The sequence below is a fragment of the Pristiophorus japonicus genome, chromosome 13 (assembly GCF_044704955.1).
Source record: "Pristiophorus japonicus isolate sPriJap1 chromosome 13, sPriJap1.hap1, whole genome shotgun sequence".
NCBI classification, from domain to species: Eukaryota; Metazoa; Chordata; class Chondrichthyes; family Pristiophoridae; genus Pristiophorus; species Pristiophorus japonicus.
This window is the reverse complement of record NC_091989.1, coordinates 155,204,843-155,227,270: the sequence shown is the minus strand read 5'-3', so window position 1 is coordinate 155,227,270 and position 22,428 is coordinate 155,204,843. Positions and strand designations below refer to the sequence as shown.

At 39.6% G+C, this 22,428-nt stretch overlaps 2 protein-coding genes across 8 annotated transcripts in view; one reads left to right on the top strand and one right to left on the bottom strand.

Moving 5' to 3' along the window:
• Window positions 1–661: 661 nt before the first annotated feature.
• On the bottom strand, window positions 662–22,154 carry ctu2 (cytosolic thiouridylase subunit 2 homolog (S. pombe)). 6 transcript variants are annotated; one of them, XM_070898175.1, is made up of 15 exons: window positions 21,701–22,154; window positions 19,826–19,900; window positions 16,788–16,866; window positions 15,695–15,754; window positions 15,125–15,185; window positions 11,370–11,479; window positions 10,851–11,215; window positions 8,842–8,977; window positions 7,902–8,033; window positions 6,687–6,778; window positions 6,027–6,123; window positions 5,355–5,527; window positions 3,368–3,431; window positions 2,482–2,540; window positions 662–1,153 (listed from the first exon to the last, which is right to left on the bottom strand). In XM_070898175.1, exons 1-15 carry the CDS (start codon window positions 21,766–21,768, stop codon window positions 1,081–1,083), a joined length of 1,644 nt encoding a protein of 547 aa, XP_070754276.1. In that variant the 5' UTR covers window positions 21,769–22,154; the 3' UTR covers window positions 662–1,080. The 6 variants fall into 6 exon arrangements, with proteins under 6 accessions (XP_070754276.1, XP_070754275.1, XP_070754278.1 ...); XM_070898174.1 differs by having other exon boundaries at window positions 5,355–5,529; window positions 6,023–6,123; window positions 21,701–22,151; XM_070898177.1 differs by having other exon boundaries at window positions 5,355–5,529; window positions 6,023–6,123; window positions 19,830–19,900; window positions 21,701–22,151.
• LOC139278916 (E3 ubiquitin-protein ligase RNF166) overlaps window positions 22,094–22,428 on the top strand; it is a 63,637-nt gene continuing 63,302 nt past the window's right edge. For both annotated transcript variants that reach the window (XM_070898181.1, XM_070898180.1), the window contains exon 1: window positions 22,094–22,389. In XM_070898181.1, coding sequence (XP_070754282.1) covers window positions 22,247–22,389 — 143 coding nt within the window. In that variant the 5' untranslated portion in view covers window positions 22,094–22,246. The remainder of the gene's footprint in view (window positions 22,390–22,428) is intronic.

Sequence of the window (22,428 nt, the reverse complement as noted above, 5' to 3'; positions counted from 1 at the left end):
GGCAGGGAAGAGGGGGACAGTTGTTTTCCCAGCTCGAGCAGGAAGAGAGGACAAGGCAAGTACACGATGATGGGCCTTGATACCCAATTCGGCCACCTTTTCTGCCAATATCGCACCCAATTTAGGGCAGGGTAGCAGAAGAAAATCCAGCCCCTCAGAGTCAGATTATCAGTGATGTGCAAGGGATAGGATACTAGCAAGTTGTATTATACAAGACTCTTATTGTATAATAGTTTCCTGGCATCTGTGCATGTAGAAATGCATACATGAGATATAAATTGTGTTTGTAAATGAGTTTATTGAAGCTTCACAAAGACAGGTATTACGTTAAGTTTGATTGTACAGCAGGAGTGCAAGATGCCAAATACAGCTCCTAAAATTAGGTTTGTCAGAATCGGCTTTCCCTTTGACAGAATAGCAAATTTAACAGCTGTATGTTATAGGATAGCCCATTTATCCAGATTTGACAAGCGAGAATTTAAATTTTCTTTAATTTAGTTTGGTAAAATGTGGAACACACTGATACAGTAAGGAGTGCTCTGCTGAGATTAGGGTTAAAGCACATTGCAAGGCACTGGAAAGAGATCTGTTCTCTACACCCGACTTGCACAATATCTCATCTGGATGCAGTCATCTTTCATAAGAAATGCACCAGAAAGCCTTATATCAAACCAAATTTAATAGTTTTGAATTTAATATTTCAACGAAAACATATTTACAGACATGACATTTAAAGTTAAGTCCCAACTTTTAAGAGCAGCACAAAGTAAATAAGAGTACAAAACAACATGATTATAAATCGGCCTAAACTGTCAGGGTAATGACGGTTATAATACACAGGCAAATCTGCATTGGAGTGGCTGCTGGGAACTCCTACCATGAGCAATCGAACAGCAACAAGGAAGCCAAAGGTGCATGGTTATCTGAACTTCGCTTTGTGCCAGAATGACAACTAGGTAAGTTGCAATTCATGATATATTCATAGCTCATTCATTTCCAAGCTAAATGCATAATTAGTGTATAATCTAGAAGATTGCTAGGTATCTTCTTGATCTTTACGGTCAAATTCAGGCCGAGTGGTCAGGAGCTGATTGCATCGGTTTCTTCCTCAGGGGCCAACAGGAACTCCTGGATCTGTTCCCTCACCTGGGCTCTAAAATAAACCACATTAAAGGAGAGCGGTATGGTAATTGATATAATCTAATGTACAATCTATGGTATGAGAGCGCCAAAAAAAATTTATTAAATCCAAATTCAATTATTTACTTTGTCAGTTCAAATTCCTGATTCAATATTTCTCATTCATGAAGGCAGACAGGTTACAAACCCCTAAGGCTCTATGCCATGAAGATGATGAATTGGCTGCTAGAAACCCTGCAGAAATTCATCCCTGTTGTATTTTTGACTATTGATTGGCAATCTAAATACTTGGCATAAACTGAAATAAGCCAGTTCTCACAGCAAGGGATCTCCCATAGAGCATCTCCTAGGGTAGGGGTTGACTGACTACCTTATGCCCAGGCAGAGAAATATATGCAGCCGCCTTTTTTCAGTTCTTGTTCCATTGAAGTGAACGTGTGCAAGATCCATGGTGGTAGACCTCAGGTTGAAGTTCTACATTACGGATGTAATCTGGTTTCCATGTTATTGAGAGAGTTGGTGCATATTATTTTGGGTTACCAAGTTAAACCTGCTGTGCTGATCTTTCACTATTTATAAACCTGATTTGTAAATTATCGCTGGTCATATTGTCTGATAAAGTGGTATTTCTTCTGTTATCTGAAGAATTAGGAGAGCGAGAGGGCTTGTCCCTTTTCCAGTGAGCAATTTAAAGTAATATGGGTTTATGTTAGGCCCTGGGCAATGCTACATTGCCAGATATTAAACATACAAGATTACACATTGGTTCACAGGGAGCGAGGGCTTATTTACAAGAGCTCTCCTCGTCTCTGCTGCTGCACTTCTTGTGGGAATAAGCTAATTTCCTTTCAAAGTTGTATTTGTGCTGGTGACAGAAGTTTTGCAGCTTCAAGAGGAACACATTCAATGTTGTTGGAGGGTTTATTTTTACTGCGTATCAGGTGCAAACCCATTTCTTTCAGCTTTTGTGAATGCAAGACCTTATCGGCCAATCTGCATGCAATTAGCTGCTGCAATCCACCAGAGTACAAATTTAAAATTATCATGTTTACAGATACTTGGACAATAGACACAGCATATGCATAAAGTAAATATATTGAATGTTAACTAGATTAGGAGACTCCAAACTACTACGGAGGGGCCAGATACATAATGATACCAACATAAAGATAGTTTGTAAAAAGACTAATATAAATTTTGATTCACATGCACTAGCTTGCAAAATCTATTACACCAAGACTCAATAATGTGGAAATCTAATGACAATATTATCTGACTGATTTATATATAAATCATTTAACTTTATCCTTCAGCATCTTAATTCAGTATGTGTAAATTCACCTGCGCTTTCTGCGTTCTGCTTCAGACAGGACATATTGTGGTAGCAGGTCCAGTGACACCTGCAAAAGTAACAAGTCAATGAAAACAGTTTGATTTAGTGCATATATGGCCCAATGTAAGGGTGGCACTTGTTGAAAGTATCGAGTACTTCCAGGGAAGGAACAGAATAGATGAAATATAGTCCTTGGTGAGCATTTCTAAGATACAATAACTGACATTATGGTCAGGTTTAGTGGCTTTTTTTTCCAAGATTAATTTTGTTATGCTTATTAACTATGTTTAGTAGAGTCAATGTTCAAGATTGAAAACAATAAATAAAATCTCAAGCAATTTAATTGGCTAGTTTTCTGGTGCATGCTGGTTAGGAAATGGTAGTGGTGATCAGTTCGTTTTACAATTACTGCTTGTTAATTGGAGTTTTCACATCTCTGCTCAATGATAGTTGCCTTACCTTTTTTTGTGGTAATATTGGAGGCAATCAGCAGCAAGCAATTAAGTGATTAGGGTGTGATCTGCATTTTTCTTTATGAATATATTAGGTGAAAGTGTAGCAGATACTTTGCATGCATAATGTACAATCGATGTGTGCTATCTATGTCAATAGATATAATAATAAATTAATTAGGGTTGTGCCAAAGGCAGCTCCCAAAGATTTTTTTTTAAACTTTGCAACCGCTTAATCTAACAGAGAAAACCACCTTCCTAAATATCTAAAAATCAGTCTAGCGGAGTTTTATATTTGATTGTATATGCATCACTTTAAAAAAAATAATCGAAATGCAAGTTAGAGTCTAAGTTTTCTAATCTTAGGAGCACCATTATAAAAGCATTGCTTGTAACCAATGCAGAAATGAGAAGAAAACTTGGATTTTACAATCTGACTCACCATATCTTTGACAGTCAGTCTACAGCTGTAGCATAGCAGTGTGAGGAAATCTGTGGTTCTATTACTGGGACAGCAAATAAAAATGTAATTGGTAAGTAACTTTAAAACTTAACAGAGCTTGCACTTCATGGAATTTACTTTTGACATGAGCAACAGATCAAAAATTGACTTCACATGAAATATAGTGTCTGACAATTCAAGACAGCCTACTCCTCTCTTGGCAACTTGGTATTTTGGCAAGAGGAATGGTGGAAGAGACACAACCAAAAGCAGCTTTAAAAAAAAAACACAAATGTATTATTCACAATGTTAAAGACCAAACAGTTCTTTAATTTTTGTTATTGCTCATCCGTAATTATAAATTGCACGTGCATGGCATTGTGGTGCAACTGATAAGATGCAGATTGGGTCAGTGCTTCCCTCAATGAATTCCCAATTTCAGCCATGTTTATGTTTGGAAAAGCTGAATGAAAGCAAATAATAGTAAGGGCCATTTTAGGGACACTGTTACACACCTGAGTGGCATTGGCAAAACCCAGTTAACAAACTGTCTGATCACCATTTTGACCTCATCCAGGGGTGGAAATAAATATATTACTAACAATTTTGAGATGAAGATTGCATTTTGAGGAAGTGCATAAAAAATAGTTGGAGAACTATCAGATCAGTTCCCAAAGATACTTTTTACAGTAATTTAGTCCAACATGAATTTTATGGGCATTTGTACATGATGGACTTATCTATTTATTTAGGTAACATTGGAGGCAATCAGCAGCAAGCACTTAACAGTGATTAGGGTGTGATCTGCTCTTTTCTTTGAATATATTAGATGAAAGTGTGGCAGATCGAAGTGTACAATCGATATGTGCTATATATGTAAATATAATAATAAATTAGTTAGGGTTGTGCCAAAGGCACAATGGTTTAAATTAAATCCTTGCCAACAACTTTCAATTTACACATGGATCTCCTGTAGTGCTGTTCACAGTAATTCAGAGGATACACTGTTTTGTAAGAATATCTTATACTTATATAGCGCATTTAACAGAGGCGCTTCACAGGAAAGTAATCAGAAAAAACTGACACTGAGCCAAAGAAGGAGATTAGGACAAATGGGCAAAAGTTTGGCCAAAGAGATAGGTTTTTAGAGTTTGGGACCTAGACGGCTAAAGGCAATAGTGGGGTGAAGGAAGTTGGGGATGCACAAGAGGCCAGATTTGGAGGAACACAAAGTTCTTAAAGGGTTGTAGGGCCAGAGGAGGTTAGGGATAGTGAGGGTTGAGGCCTAGGAGGGAACTGAACACAAGGATGAGAATTTTAAATGCGAGGCTTTGGTGGACCAGGAGCCAATATAGAGCAACGAGTAATGGGTGAATGGGACTTGGTGCGTTAGGATACAGGCAGCAGAGTTTTGGATAAGCTCAAGTATATGGATGAGCATAAATGAGAGTTTCAGCAACAGATGGGCTGAGGCAGGTGATATTACGGAAGTGGAAGTGGACGGTCTTGGTGACGGAGAGGATATGGGGGTCGGAAGCTCAGCTTAAATAGGACACTGAGGTTGCAAACAATCTGGTTCAGCCTGAAACAATGGCCAGGGAGGGGGATGTAATTGGTGGCTAGGGAACAGAGTTTGGGGCAAGGGTCAAACTTTGATCTTCCTAATGTTCAATTGGAGAAATTTCCACTGATCCCCTATTGGATGTTTCTTATCTCCATTCCTGTCTTCCAGATTTGCATTTATTTTGACACACTGGACAATCTTAAGTGTTAAATTATAAAGAACTAGACTGCATCATATTCCCAGCAGACAGTATCTCTGTACAGCAACAAAATTCATGTAAATTCTAAGCAAGAATGGAGGATTTGGATTTTCTTATCGATTTGCCTGGGTAGTATGAGGATGAGAATCAGACAAGATTATGGGACAGATGAGAGTTATTTCTCTGCAGCGTTTTTGTAAAGGCACTTCATTGAAAGCACCTACCTGCCTGTTGAATAGCATGCTTCGGAATGTGCACCACAACATTTTTCTTTTTCTTCCTCTCCATCGCCATCACAGCAGGCTTGCTCAGTAACTTCTTTAACTGGCACCTGGTCAGGAGCCTGATTGAGTGACAGCTTTTCTGATATTAGGGTGGCCTGAAATGCTGAGGCTTCCTCTTGAGAGAATAACAGATACAACAATTTTTAAAAATACGACTATAGAATTTACAATACCCCACAAGTGAGATTTTCTAACATACATAGGCAATTCAGTGTCACTTAACAATGACCGTGCAGAACAGTTAGAAGTTAACAAATTACTTGAATTTGGAGGTGATCCAATGTCTATAAAACTTGCACAAGAACTTCAAAATAACAAGCTACTAGATGCAGATCCCCTTGAAGATGGGAATGAAACCAGGAGAAATACAGGCAACGTAGACCAAAATAATCAAGAGCTCCTGGATGCATTGAATTTCTATCTGTTGAAAAATCATTAGTGGAATATAAAAGTTTACACATAGGAGGGCTCTAATCCTCTTTTCAAGTTAGAAAAGTTTTATATTTTAAGGAATTAAATTATGAAGGACAAAAATATTGAATATAGAAACATTGGAAAATACATCACTGTTACATTTAAAGAAGAAGTCTTTAGTATTTACAACATACCTACTTTAGTGTCCATAGCACAGAGACACAGCAGACATTTCTCTGTCTGTTCAACACCATAGTTCAAGTCAGAGCAAGCTGTATTCAGCTTTTCACTGGTCCTACAAGAAAAAAGGCTTATAACTGAGATTACGGCAAACCATTATGCTACATACTTTATTTGTACTTCTTTGTGTTAACTATTGTAACTTGAAACTAATTCTGTACTGAAATAGAAAAATTGCACAGCAGTGTGGTGGAATACATTCAAACTCCCTTATTCAATGGTGTTCCTGGTTTCAACCAAGGTGCTAAAACATGGATGTGAATGAAGGCTAAACCCATCCGCTTATAGGAAGAAAGAATTTAATGGGGAGTCTTCAGTGGACTGCTCTTCTGCATCTCCTGCCTTTAAGCTGATGTTAGCATTGGCAGTGATGTGGGAGCAGACTACCTGCCTTACTCTGATGCAGGAGGTGCACAACCTTGGAACAATAACAAGGAGAGAAAATCTTGGTGGGAGAAATAAGAGCATCATATTTTATAGAAAAAAAAATCATAGATCAGAAACATATTTCTTTTTGTTTCACATTACTATAAATTTACTGCACATCCTCAATGTTTCAGAAGACATTACTACTTATTACAGATATATTTACCAGTCAGAAAGCAGCACAATTCTTACCTGTAAACAGTGCTTACAGTGGATGGGAAATCAGTCTGTAATTTATTCACAAAACTCTCAGTCAGTCGATGGATGCTAGCTTTATCGCTGGCCTGTGAAAGAACAGCAGATATTGTCATGTGAATTAGACAAGCATGTATTTGTTCAAAGTCTATTCTTTTCTTACTGAATTTGCAGGGCTGTAATTTAAAATTATGCAGGTATTAAACAATTGTGAAAAGCTAGATTAAAACTTTAGTATCCATGTAAATTACAGGTGCAGCGCCTAATATCCGGAACCCTCGGGACCGAGGCCGTTCCGGATTCCGGATTTTCGACTTGTTTTGACTTCACAAATCCGGAAACACCCGAGCCCATGTTCGGGTATTTCCGGATTTCGGAACGTCAGAAAGGAGGGGGTTCCCGCCGAAGAGCTGTTTGGGCTGTCTGTCCCCGCCAAGGAGGATGTAGTCATCAGACGGGTGGGGCCCCACCAAGGTGGTGTGCAGGGCTCGACGGGTGAGGAAGTGTGCAGGGCCCCGTCGAGGTGGTGTGCAGGCAGGCGGTTGAGGAGGCACTGAAGTAAGGGCGGCGGCAGAGTAGTCAGGTCCGGATTCCGGACAACCCTGCCACCGATTAGTCCAGATTCTGGAACATTCTGGAATCTCGACGCTGCACCTGTAATCCGTTGATAGATGGTTGCCGCCTTTTTCTGAGTAAAATTCTACTAAACACAGGTAACAAGTAATTTGCCCACTTGTCTGGCAACAATGACCTAGCAATTACTGTTTGCGTTTGAGGTATTATTGTATGAACAATAACCACATTCCTCTGCTACTTTAAGAGGTGGTAACCAATTTAAAATAATGGGCTATGATCGAGAATATGAGGGTGGAGTTGATAGGAAGTAAAAATAAACTGTGTGCAGTTAATTAGCTCTCTTAAAATCCTATAGACTAAGAGGCTCACTTCAAAATTATGCGGTATATGAACCTACTTCTCCTATCCTGAACTGTATTCGAAAAGTCTTAAACTTAATGAATTGAGCAGAAATACAGGATTTTCTCTCTCCTGGGTGTCACAAATAAATCCTTTACCTTCTGGTACTGCAAAGTCATTAGACATTAGTGCACAGCCCTTAGTTTGTACATGTGCTGTTGCTACACTCAATTTTATTAACATATCTTAACTAGCAGAGAGGACATTGCAGCCATTAAATTCAATCAATTATCTTACTTTTGTATCTAATGCTGGGGTGAAAATATTAGGAACATCAAAAAGTTTATTGTAGAAAGCAATTTCTTTGGACGAGTATTCCCTCATCGGCCGTACAATCATGATATCTCCATAACGATTATCCGAGAAACCCTGTGTTCAGAAAGGAATAATATTTGGAAACAATTTCCTACATAATTGTAAAAATTGTCCAAGCATCAGTGAATATTTTCAGTTTATCAATTACTGTATAGTTCTAAATGAAGCAAAGAACATTCTATCAACTATGATCCCAGTATAACTTGCAACACCCAGGTGCTGCAAGCTACAGCAATGTAGTTCGCAAAAGAAAGGAATCTCTAAATTTTGTTGGGATGCATGTGTGGCACTCACGCTTATATTCCCAGTTAGTGATTTAGTCATCCAGAGAAATGTTATGATGTTATGACCTCGGGTCAATAAGGGCTGCGAGTGGTTTTCATTTTTTTTTTTAAAAACATCTATTCATTCATCAGGTTTCTCTTCCAACCACCATTTTAATAGTTGCTACAATAGAACAACCAACCAAGTAGCAGCATTGCACACAAAAATGATCAAACTGATATGCCAGGAAATAAAAGTAGCCCACAGTATTTCTTCATGTCACACATTATTATTTTGGGGCATCAAACATGGTTTGTGCTAAACAAGTTTATAGTTCAGATGATAGGTGTGTCACATTCTTCAGAATCTCCCATACAAAAAAAATATATAATCTATGTCATAGTAGTGGCCTCACTTTCACAAAATGCAGCAAGTTTTTCAATGTATTTAAAAAAAAATGGTGGCAATTGATTAGTCCAAATACTTAGCTTACAATATAATTTTTTTTTAAGATGAAGTTTGTAATTATTAGACCCCAGACCATTCACTGTCAAAGTATTTTTTTAACCGTACACAGGTAGCTTGCTTTACACCTTACTGTATCAATAGCAAGTGAGGCTCCACGTCCCAACGAAATGTTAGTCAGAAGTTTTACTGCCAATCGGGTACAGCTGTCTCCCATCATTATTTTTGTGTAACCATTGATCCTTGCAGTGTACAAGAGCAGATGATGTCTGTTGAGAAATGTATTTTTGTTTGAGATGTAAAATCTACAAAAACTAGAAAAAAACCCAGAACTATTCGTATATACAAGAGCTTGATCAAAATGATCCAATTTCAAAAGTTTTCTTGTGCAAAATGCTGGCTAAGAATAAAGTTTGAATAAAACTCACAATGCTTTAGTCACAGTGGTCTTTGGATTCAATTAGAGTCAATGTAAATATAGTAGACATTACTTCTCAGTATCACTATGTGGTTTCCTTGCTATCCAGATGTTTAAAAAGGTAAAACCAGCATGAAATGGTTGGCTTCTGTCTACATTACAATGGCTTGACATCGCTATTTCCATACACGACAGTGACTACACTTACAAAAGCACCTCAAAGGTTGTGAATCATTTTGGGTATGTCCGGATGTTGTGAAAGGCTCTTTTTCTATTTTGGGCTGCCTGCTGGGAACAGTTCAAGACACTTGAACCAGCCATAACATTGGCTGATTACTATCTGAACAATCCCAAATTCACTTGAATGAATGCTGGGTTATTAATAGATTGAGCTCAGCTGTGCTGCCTCTGTGGATGAATAGCTTACTGATACTCAACTGTCCAGACTCTCACGAATATTGGTCACTTTAGCAATGTACCAAAAGGGATTCTGCACTCACTGCTATACAAAGGTCAACAGCTTTAGGAGGGGAGATGAGAGGGGTGAAAAGGCCTTAGAAAAGGGTACAGAGGAGGTTTACCAGGCACGAGGGACTTCAGTTATGAGGATAGGTCAGAAAAGTTAGGACTGTTCTACTTGGAACAGTGATGTTTAAGAGGTTACGATAGAATAGTGAAAGAAAAACTATTCCCTCTGGTAAGTGGGTCAATAACCAGGTGTCATAGATTTAAAATCATTGGCAAAGGATTTAGAGGTGAGATGATTGGATGGGCACTTAAAGTGCCGTAACCTGCAGGAACCTTTTATTGGCCGACGCAGTATTAATGGTAAGTACTGCAGGGAATTGAATACAGTCAGGGTGATCTCCTCGACTAGTTACGATTGCCTGGATGGATCAAAGAGGAATTTTCCCAGATTTTTTCTCCCTAAACTGGCCTGGGTTTTTAATCTAGTTTTTGCCTCTCCCAAGAGATCACATGGCTTCGGTTGGGGTGGAGTGTAGAATGTTTCAGTATAAGGGGAGCCACAGGTGTGTGAGGCGGACTGGTTGGGCTGGGTGTTCTTTGCCTTTCCGCCATTGTTCATAGGTTTATATGTAACCTTCAGGGCTGCTAACTAAGAGCCCTGCGGCTCTGTCGGCCGGCGTGGACACGATGGGCCGAAATGGCCTCCTTCTGCGCTGTAAATTTCTGTTTCTAGAAGGAGAAATGTTTTTAATCAGAGTTGTCGGGATCTGGAACGCTCTACCTGAAAAGGTGGTGGAAGCTGATACCATTAACAATTTGAAAAGAAAGTTGGACAGGTAGTTGAGTATGAGGAACTTCCAGGGTTACAGACAAAAAGCGAGGGTGTGGGACTAAGCACGATTGCTCTTTCAAAGAGCTAGCACAGGCACGACGCCAAATAGCCTCTTTCTGTGCTGTAAGCGTCTATAATTCTATGAAAATATGAGATTAAGTCAGTGCAGAGAGACTATTTATTTTAATTGATTTTATCAGGTACATTTTACTGCTCCCGACGGACAAGGCACTGCGCAATTACTGTTGCGATTTTGACTACAGAAGGAATATTATCCATTTTAGTTAAAGTAAATAAAATGGTATAGTGGAATCTGAAAGTTCAGTACAAGGTTCTAAGATCATATTGGGGATTACTGTGGCATGTTATAATCTCATCTCGTCTTAAAGCAAAATATGAAGAAACATCAGCGATTTCTTTTTACCGTAATGTTTGCAGCAATTCCTCTTTAGCGGTCAGTGTCTTTATTGAACTAAACAGTTCCTTTATTGCCTCTGTTTGTGCCATGGTAAATGGACAATTTCCACTGGTGGAAGTTCCTGAGACGGTGCTCCCAGAATTCTCTTTACTAAAAAGATCACAGATACTGAGTTGAGCAAGGTTTGTTTGAACCCGTTCTTCTGAATGTGTGGCATTCCACTGCTCCACAACTGTAGGTCTTTGCTCTGCATGAATCAGCGTCTCTCGCTGCTTTTGTAGGAAACCATCCACTGCCTCTTTGTAATTTTCACCATGGCTTGCTGGATTGGAGGAAACACTCTGCAGCATAGAATTAGGTAAGTTGAACACCTATAGAACAAAAGCAATCAAGGTTATAACAAAAACTTTTAAATAGATAGCATCAATTTAACTCGTGATTAAAAATAAAAATATAACGACTCATCGACTCCATTCGCAAAACTTCCACCAAGTCAAAACTTTGAGAATACTTTGATAAAATTACCTCCTCTAAATAGACTATATGGTACGGGAATCCTGAAGCCAGGAATATGGCTTCCAGCTGTGATAAAGTTGCCTGTCTTTCTTCTAGACTCCTTCCACACACAGCTCCCTCTGTAGGTGAAATTGGAAAGAGACATTAACAATTTGCCTCCTACGTGACAGCAGGTGCTGATTCATACACATTCGCAAGCATAGCTTTCCTTGTCTAGTTTCACCTCTGCAGCATTGCTCATCTCTGCCTCAACTCACCAGACTCAATTATTCTCGATGCATAGTACATAGACAATAAAGGAGAGGATGACAAAGGGAATACAAATAGGTTAGGAAAGTAGAAAAGCAAAGAGGAACTACAAAATTAAATTATCAAGGAATATAAAAATAAATAGCAAAATATTCTACAGGCACATGAAAAACAAAAGAAAATCTGGATAGGACAGGACCAAGGGATACACAAGATAAACTTAGATAATGACAATAAAATGGTAGATATATTGAATAGTTACTTTGCCTCAGTATAACAACATAAGAAACAGGAACAGGAGTAGATCACCTGGCCCCTCGAATCTGATCCGCCATTTAATAAGATCATGGACTCAGCTCCACTTCCCTGCCCACTCCCCATAACCCTTATCGCTCAAAAATCTGTCCATCTCTGCCTTAAATATATTCAATGACCCAGCCTCCACAGCTCTCTGGGGCAGAGAATTCCACAGATTTAGAACCCTCAGAATAAATCCAGGCTGACTTGGACCAATCCTATCACTGCTTTCCAAATGCGCTGCTATTTCATCCTTAATGATTGATTCCAACATTTTCCCCACTACTGATGTCAGGCTAACCGGTCTATAATTACCCGCTTTCTCTCCTTCCTTTTTTAAAAAGTGGTGTTACATTAGCTACCCTCCAGTCCATAGGAACTGATCCAGAGTCGATAGACTGTTGGAAAATGATCACCAATGCATCCACTATTTCTAGGGCCACTTCCTTAAGCACTCTGTGATGCAGACTATCAGGCTCCAGGGATTTATCAGCCTTCAATCCCATCAATTTTCCTAACACAATTTCCCACCTAATAAGGATATCCTTCAGTTCCTCCTTCTCACTAGACCCACTGTCCACTAGTACATTCGGAAGGTTATTTGTGTCTTCTTTCGTGAAGACAGAACCGAAGCATTTGTTTAATTGGTCAGCCATTTCTTTGTTCCCCATTATAAAATTCACCTGAATCAGACTGCAAGGGGCCTACATTTGTGTTCACTAATCTTTTTCTCTTCACATATTTATAGAAGCTTTTGCAGTCAGTTTTTATGTTCCCTGTAAGCTTCCTCTCGTACTCTATTTTCCCCCTCTTAATTAAACCCTTAGTCCTCTTCTGTTGAATTCTAAATTTCTCCCAGTCCTCAGGTTTGTTACTTTTTCTAGCCAATTTATATGCCTCTTCCTTGGTTTTAACACTATCCCTAATTTCCCTTGTTAGCCACGGTTGAGCCACCTTCCCAGTTTTATTTTTACTCCAGACAGGGATGTACAATTGCTGAAGTTCATCCAAGTGATCTTTAAATGTTTGCCATTGCTTATCCACCATCAACCCTTTAAGTAGCCTTTGTCAGTCTATTCTAGCCAATTCACGCCTCATACCGTCGAAGTTACCTTTCCTCAAGTTCAGGACCCTAGTTTCCGAATTAACTGTGTCACTCTCCATCTTAATAAAGAATTCTACCATATTATAGTCATTCTTCCCCAAGGGAACTCGCACAACAAGTTTATTAATTAGTCCCTTCTCATTACACATCACCCAGTCAAGGATGACCAGCTCTCTAGTTGGTTCCTCGACATATTGGTCGAGAAAACCATCCCTAATACACTCCAGGAAATCCTCCTCCACCGCATTGCTACCAGTTTGGTTAGCCCAATCAATATGTAGATTAAAATCGCCCATGATAACTGCTGTACCTTTATTGCACACATCCCTTTAGGGATTAAGGGTAGCTACTCAGACAGGCAAAAGGTGGGAAGTGGTGTTCCACAGGGTTCAGTACAGGGACCACTGTTCACAATTTACATTAACAATTTGGATTTGGGAATCGGAAGTGCAATTTCAAAATTTGCGGACACCACCAAATTGGGGGTATAATTACTACTGAGAAAAATGCGACAAAAAATAGACATTAATAAACTTGCAGAATGGGCGTGGGGAAATGAATTTCAATATAGATAAGTGTGAGGTGGTGCATTTTGGTAGGAAGAACAAGGAGGCTTAGCTAATATGCAACTAAATGGGGTAGAGGAGCAAAGGGATCTCGGGGTACAGATACACATCACAAAGTAGCAATGCAGGTTAAGAAGGCCATTAAAGAAAACAAACCAAGCACGGGTTCATTTCTAGAGGGACAATATTGAAAAGCAGAGAAGTTATGTTAAACTTAGTTAGACCACACTTGGAGTACTGTGCACAGTTCTGGTTTCCATTATAAAAGGATATACAGGCACCGGAAATGGTGCAAAAAAGATCCACAATGATAACAAAACCGAGAGGATTATACTCATCAGGAAAGGCAGAACAGGCTGGGGCTCTTTTCTCTAGAAAAGAGAAGGCTGAGGAGTGACCTGATAGAGGTCTTTAGGATAATGAAAGGGGTTAATAGGATAGACAGAGAAAATGGTCCCACCTTTTTTTTTGGGGGGGGGGGGGGAGAATTTCAAAACTAGAAGTCATAAATATAAATATAAGAGTCACTAATAAATACAATAGGGAATTCAGGAAAAACTTATTTACCTTCTTTACCTAGAGTGGTAAGACTGTGAAAAGTGCTATTACAAGGAGTCATTGAGGCAAATAGCTTGGATGTCTTTAAGGTGAGGCTACATAAACACATGAGGGAGAAAGGAATAGAAGGGTATGCCGATAGGGTTAGATGAAGAGGGGTGGGAGGAGGCTTATGTGGAGCATAACGCCAGCATAGACTAGTTGGGCTGAATGACTTGTGTCTGTGCTGCAGACTCTATACTTCACTTGCTGGCTGCCATATTCCACCCGCCTCAATTTACAATGCATCCAAAAGTCCATCACCCCAACCTATCCTGTTGTACCTACTCCATTATTACTCACTAACCATCAATGACTTCATCCTACTGCATTGATTTCAAAATCCTTGTGGTCATCTACATGTATGTCCATGAGCACACTGCTCCCTACCTTTGCAACCTTCTGCCTTATGCTGCAGTATGCACACCTTGCTCTTCAACTTTGGTCTTGTTTGTGTTCCTCTTCTCACTTCTCTTTCATTAGTACAGCCTTTAGCCATCTGAACACTACACTCTGGAATGTTCTCCCAAACTCCTTCCTGCCTTGCTACCTCCCCCCAGTCCTCCTCAAAGCTCACTTCTTTGTTCATGCCTCTATCAAAATCCCAACCCTTCTCTCACTACTGTTCAGCATCAATTTATTTATTTAACTTCTGCAGTGCTTTAATTTTTTATTACATTAACTGCATTATAAAAGTACTTTTTTGTGGTTTCAAAATCAATAACACTCTACACTCGAGAGACCAACATCTAATCTATCAATGTCCCTTCCTTATCCCTACAAAATCAGATGCTCCACATAGTACCATAACTTTTATCAATAATTAGTGATTTTTAAAAAAAATGCAATATATATGTTGCATCAATTTCAAGTGACAGTCGTGGAATGAAAGTAGCTAAAACTACCCACGGCCTTTTATTTAAAATGTTGCAAACTACACCATACTGTACCGTCTATATGGACTATCCCAGGAGAAAAACGCAACTTCTTGGGAGCTTCTCTACATAAACCCTAAAAGAGAAACAACGGTTTACTATATTTTATTTATGTAAATCTACTTGAACAGTATTATATAGATCTCTAAGCAATTTCTGCAGGAATTTTTAAAAATTGTACTAATTGATGGTAATTTCATCTTTTATCGGGATTTCAAAGTAATAATGCACTTTAAACAATCACAGCAAATGGTTAACTTCAGTCCAAAAATATAAATGCATTATTGGAGATGCATCAAATTTCTGAAACAATTATAATTAAAATATTGCATTTTAATACACAACCTAATCTGAACACCACTAACAGTAGCAAGTGCTACTAAACTGGAAAAAAATGTCAAATGTTAGTTTATTTTTGTTCGGATTACAAATCCATTAATGACACTTGCATTCACATCACTGCATCTGATCAAATGATGCAGTTCCTGAGACATGAACAAATGACTGCTAATCATTTATTTTACCATATATATGAACCTCTGTTGAGAAAGGAAGCTAAGCTTGAAATTCATTATAATACAGTACCTCTTGAACCTGACAAAGCATTGCACTAGATGTGGGACCACCTGATAATGCCAGCAAGACCTGTACAAAAAATAGCAAAACATATTTTTTAATAAAAGGAGAGCAACACAGAAATTTCTAGTTATCCCTACAAAGTTCTGCTACCTAGCAGCTCAGCAATGTAGATCACCTTCAGGTAATTTAGCCTCAAGTTAACAATTTCAGGATTGGCAAATAGTACTTACTTACTCCTCAGAAGTGAGCTTATATCTAGTCTGGTCAACCTAAAAAGCAATCTGACATAAAACCACAGATATTTACAATGTTGAAAGGCACCATTCAGCCCATCATGTCTGTGCCAGCTCTTTGCTAGTCAATCCAAATCAAATCCCACTGCCTCACTTTCTCCCTGGAGCCCTGTATCTTTCTTTATATCAAATATTTATCTAATATTCCCTTAAAATGCAACGGTTTCTACCTCAACCACTCCCAGTGGCAAATCATTCTATGCTTCAATAAACCGGTGTCAATAAATTTCCCCTAAGTTCTCTCTGCACTATTGACATCTTGCAGGTAAAAGCAATGTTTATTTTTGATCACCTTGGATGCTTAATTGTTTTTTTCTCTGTTTACTTCAAATTTTAATAGCTCTTTCCTTCTCACCAGCTCCCCCCCCCTTACTTTAATTTATGGATAAGAAAAAAATTGCTAAAAACAAAAGAAAATGCACCAGCAATATTAAAGTTTAATAATGGAGTTCCCCTGATAGCTTGGTGTGAAAATTCATTGCCTATTGTGGTACTGTGCCATACAGACCAACAAGGTCCCAGGTTCCCTTCCCCCATCTGATCCAAGCCAGTTTTCCTTAGATAGGGGTGACAGCAATTTTCCTCAGCAATCTTTTGCTGGAGAAAAAAAAATCAGCTCCCAATTGCAATCTAATGACTCCTGCTGAAAAGCATTAGGTTCACCTGTAATGACCACTGTTCCCAACTTAGCCTATCAATTCCTCAAGCTAGACTGTATAATAAAGTTTATTTTAAATCCAGTGGTAGGATATTTTCATTTATAAAAATACAAGTTTTAAAGCAATATGTCTACTTGTATTACTTACCTGTTCTCCTGGAAAAATTAAGCGCGTCTTCCCTAGCATAGCACGGAATTTGTGTACAAAATATTCTCTGAAGCAGGATCTGAATGAGAAGAAACAGTGAATGAAAGTTGAAGCAGTCTGACTTTTCAGGTTTTTTTCTAAATAAAATAGGTAATAGAATAGAAAATCCAGGCTCTTCACACTCACTAAGTTGGTCCACTTGTTACCAATTGCCAGTGTGAAACCCCTCACTAATTACCCTCTCAAAACCTTTATAAATTTGAATACCTCTAACTTTCTCTGTTCCAGTGAAAGCCACAATTTTTCAAACCTTTCTTCAGAATTTTTGGTACCATTCAAGTGAATCTTTACCGTATCCGTTTCTTGGTTCTATAATGCAATACCTAGAACTGCACACATTACTTAAATTGTGATGTAACCAACATCCTCTACAACATAATTTCCTTACTTTTATATTCAGTGCCTCCAGGTCTAAAACCCAGATTCCCAGTTGCCTTTCTTACAGCCTTTTCTACCTGTAATCCCACTTTTAAAGAGCTATATATTTGCACCCCTAGATCTCTATTTCTCCACTCTGAGTTTTACCATTTCGGATATACTTCTTTACACTATTCTTTTCCCCCAAAATATAGTTGACGTTCTCTCGTTGAACTGCATCTTTTACTTATCTCGTCATCCTGGTAATCTACCCCATGTTCTCTTGCAACCTCCCACATTCTTTGTAAGTCTGCCATGCCCCCTATTTTGGCATTAGCAATAAACTCCAATATAATTCATCTTCTGCCTATGTCCAAATCATTTCTATAAATGTAAAAGAGGGGCCAATCCAAAAACATCTATTTACACCATTCTTTGTTTCCTGTGGTTACATTCCTTTTAATACCATGTGCCTTCATTTTTCTTGCAAATCTCATGTGGCACATGATCAAACAACTTATGAAAATCCAAACAAAGAAAATATACTGCATTCCTTGTGTATTTTCAAAGGGATTTCTTCAAAAATTTAATTAAATTGGTCATGCAGTCTTCGATTTACAAATCCATGCTAACTGTTCTTCATTAGCCCATGTATATGGTCATTAATTTCTTCCTACATTATAGACTCCAGAAGTTTACCCACATCCAAGTTAAGATTAATGGGTCTATAATTTCCTGTTTTATCCTTATCCCCTTGAACAGTGGTATGACCTTTGCTACCCTCCAATCTTCTGGCACACTTCCCATTTCCAAAGATTTTTTGAAAATGATAACTAGTGCTTCCACTAGCTCTTCCCTAACTTTCTGCAATCTTCTGGGACACATACTATTTGGGCATGGTGGCTTTTCTATTTGTACGTACCTTGGGATGTTTTACTACGTTAAAGGCACCATATAAATACAAGTTGTAGTCCAATTAACTTTTTATAAAGCGTCCTTTTGAATATTACTTTCCATATCCTCCTCAGGCACTACAGTCCTTTCATCTGCCTCTGTAAAATCTGATGTGAAATAATTAACAGCTTTCTTCCATTCCCTCACTCTCATCGACAAGATGAAACCTCTTTTTTGACTATCCTTTTATTTCTTATGCGCTTACAAAAGTGTTTGTTCTTTCCCTTTATTTTTTTACAACCAGTCTTCTATCATATTGTTCTCAGCCTTCCTAATCTATTTTAACTTATTTTCTACATCCCTCTTTTTAAAATTTTATTCTCATTCTAACCTAAAGTTCACAGGGTTGGGGGTAATATATTAGCATGGATAGGGGATTGGCTAACTAACAGAAAACAGAGAGTCGGGATAAATGGTTCATTCTCTGGTTGACAACCAGTAACTAGTGGGGTGCCGCAGAGATCAGTGCTGGGTCTCCAACTATTTACAATCTATATTAACGACTTGGAAGAAGGGACTGAGAGTAACATAGCCAAGTTTTGTGACGATAAAAGATGGGAGGAAAAGCAATGTGTGTGGTGAACACAAAAAAATCTGCAAAGGGACATAGACAGGCTAAGTGAGTGGGCAAAAATTTGGCAGATGGGAGTATAATGTTGGAAAGTGTGAGGTCATGCATTTTGGCAGAAAAAAAAAATCAAAGAGCAAGTTATTATTTAAATGGAGAAAAATTGCAAAGTGCCGCAGTGCAGCGGGACCTGGGGGTATTTGTGCATGAAACACAAAAGGATAGTATGCAGGTACTGCAAGTGATCAGGAAGGCCAATGGTATCTTGACCTTTATTGCCAAGGGGATGGAGTATAAAAGCAGGGAAGTCTTGCTACAACTATATAAAGTATTGGTGAAGCCACACCTAGAATACTGCGTGCAGTTTTGGTTTCCAGTATTTACGAAAGGATATACTTGCTTTGGAGGCAGTTCAGAGAAGGTTCACTAGGTTGATTCCAGAGATGAGGGGGTTGACTTATGAGGAAAGGTTGAGTAGTTGGACCTCTACTCATTGGAATTCAGAAGAATGAGAGGCAATCTTATCGAAACGTATAAGATTATGAGGGGGATTGACAAGGTGGATGCAGAGAGGATATTTCCACTGATGGGGGAGACTAGAACTAGAGGGCACGATCTTAGAATAAGGGGCCACCCATTTAAAAGAGAAATGTCTTCTGAGGGTTATAAATCTGTGGAATTCGCTGCCTCAGAGAGCTGTGGAAGCTGAGACATTGAATAAAGTTAAGACAGAAATAGACAGTTTCTTAAACGATAAGGGGATAAGGGGTTATGGGAAGTGGGCGGGAAAGTGGAGCTGAGTCCATGATCAGATCAGCTATGATCTTTTTGAATGGCGGAGCAGGCTCTAGGGGCCATATGGCCTACTCCTATTTCTTATGTTCTTATGTAACCTCTATTTATGCTTTTGACAAATCCCTTTTACCCCTAGAGGGAATGTATTTAATGTGGATTTAAGGTACATGTCAGCCATGATCTAATTAAATAGCAAAACAGGCTCGAAGGACTGAATGGTCTACTCTTGTTCTTATTTTCCTTTGTACTGATGATTAATTGTACATTGAGAAATCCTTTTTTGACTGCTTACTTTGATACTTACTTACAAAATGCATCTCCAACTCGAATGACCAACACTGCAGAACCATCCTTGCATTTCATACATTTCTGTGCAACACTGCAGAAAGAAATCCATATTATAAAGTAAAAAACTTATTTATTAATTCCCCATCTGAACCAATGGCTAATGTTAACACAGTAAGCAATTAGTGCGATACAGTTAGAATAGTTGGTAACTGAAGAAAGGAACTTGATGTATTGAACACTTCTTAACTGAAAAAAGTTGCCATATTTAATAGAAAAGGAAAACCTTAATAAAAATTATGGGGTGAGGGGAATTAATTTTTGGTCCGTTTGGGGGCGGTAACATTGGAGATGTGGACACGAGGCGATAAAGCTTCCCCCTCAAAAAATTCGGTTTAGCGCTCCCGGAAGGAAAGTGCTCCACTTCCTTCTTGGAGTGCTAATAGGGTGGACGTCTCAGCAGCGTTGCACACTGAGCTGTGCAGCACTGCCACGGCCAAAGGGCCCGTCCCTCCCTTAAAAGGGAAGGGCCCGTCCCTCCCTTAAAAGGGAAGGGCCCGTCCCTCCCTTAAAAGGGAAGGGCCCACACTGCAGACTCCAATAGGAGAAAAAAAAAGACCTACCTGGACCACCAGGGAGCGGGGGTGCCATGCAGGGAAATGCATTGAATTACACCTCTCAAGTCTCAATGAACAAAATCAAATACAACGTGTCTCTGAAATAATTACTATACAGTGGGTTTAGTATGGCTTGGCCACACATCTCTGGGTTCTAACTTTTCCCCACAAAGGCTAGCAAAAATCTGGAACTCAGTCCCCCCCCAAAAGGCTGTGGATGCTGGATCAATTGAAATTTTCAAGACTGAGATTGATAGATTTTTGTTGGGTCAGGGCATCAAGAATATAGAACAAAACAAAGGCAGATAAATGTAGTTGAGGTACAGACCAGCCATGATTTAATTGAATGTCAGAACAGTCTCTCGGCGATGAATGGCTACTTCTGTTCCAATGTGCCGAAAAGATTGTGAATTTAGGTCCCCAATTATTAAAGTGCATTATCCAGATTAACAATCCAATGCAGTACCAAGGAAGTGCTGCATGGTCAGAGTTCATGCCCTTCACATACGGCAACGGTCCTTCTGCCTATTCATCAAAAAGACCAAATCCATTTTGTAAACTATTGGAGGAACATTTCTGTCAAGGTGGAAATATCAAGTGACCTACGGCAATAGTTCCAGTTCACTCAATCGTGATTAATGCCTTATTTTTCCATAAAGCTCTCAACCCTTTCTTCTTTAATGCATTTGACAGTAGCATGTAACCCCACCCTTTTGTGTTGTATCGCGCGGCTGTTTTTCACTAAATGTTTTCTCCTGATGATGATTGACATATAAAACGAAGAACGAAAAGCTATCACATTACCAAGACACCGTTCTGGTTACTACTCGAAGATCAATGATAAATTTAAGTCTTTGAGCTAGATTCAACGGCATACTCTACTGGCAGCAACACAAATTAAACAGCAAAAAAAGCTTTTGTTTTCAATGACAAGCTGAATTTGCAGCTAACCGTTATCTTTTGCATTCCTTCTGTCAACTTAATCTCATTGTCTTTACATTTCCCTATTGTCTTTACAAAATCAGTGTGTTTTTAAGTTAATTCTTGCTTTCAACATGCAACCAGCCCCTTCAGGAAAACCGAGTTTGAGGAGGGGTTTCAACTGCATTGACTTTGTTTTGTTTGCAATACGCTGTCAGCCCGTTGTCCGCAGCCGGGAGTGCCCTGCCGTTGCTGCAGCGGCGGCCAGGTTCCCAACACCTCCCCCTCGCCCGCCCCTCCGTCGACAACAAAGCGTTTGATGTGGAAATGAATGAGTTACCCAGTCCCTCTCTTACCTGATGGCGGCCGCGGCCGCCGCCCGCTGCAGCGGCTGGTCCGTGTAATCCTCCTCCACCTCACACATTGCCTCGCTCGGAGTTCACCGGGAGGGACTGCCGGCTCGCTCGCGCTTCACACCGCCCGCCGCTCCACGCGGACAGACAACAGCAGCGGCCGCCAGCGCGTGTCGATGACGCACAATGACCCGCGCCCACCTCCACCCCTCAATCACCGCCGCTGCTCAGCCCACACCCGACACTGACCGGGACAATTGGAACAATATAATTCCTCGTACGGCTTGGGAGTTATTTTTTTAAAAACGTATAGTTACTTTTGAGTCAAACGATTTCCGTTTTATTTTTTAGCTTAGCAGAAGTATCGCCGATACCGACGTTGCAGTCGGGCTTTGTTTAACAACACTGCGGCTTGGAGGAAAGCAAATGGCGGCGTTTCCGTGGGAACAGGCTGGGATCAGAGCGTCGCTGACGTCATTGCCATGACGCGCGCAGCTCCGGCAGCGTCGCGGCTTGATGACGAATGTTTAGGTTGTGGAGGGGCAGACCATGGCGATGTTTCGGAGTTTGGTCTCCGGCAATCAGACCAAGCAGGCGCCGGCAGCGGGGGAGAACTTGGCGGATTCGTACAGCTGCCCGATCTGTCTGGAGGTGTACCACAAGCCGGTGTCCATAGCAAGCTGCGGACATGCGTGAGTTTTAACAGAGAACCCAGATTGATTGAGAGATGG

Excerpts from the sequence above, each read along its gene's own strand:
- ctu2 (XM_070898174.1), bottom strand. The coding sequence starts at position 21,768 with ATGTGTGAGGTGGAGGAGGATTACACGGACCAGCCGCTGCAGCGGGCG. Across the intron at positions 19,901-21,700 it reads GCGGCCGCGGCCGCCATCAG|TGTTGCACAGAAATGTATGA; the intron begins GTAAGAGAGGGA and ends TTCTTTCTGCAG. Across the intron at positions 6,124-6,686 it reads ACTGTAAGCACTGTTTACAG|GACCAGTGAAAAGCTGAATA; the intron begins GTAAGAATTGTG and ends TTTTTCTTGTAG.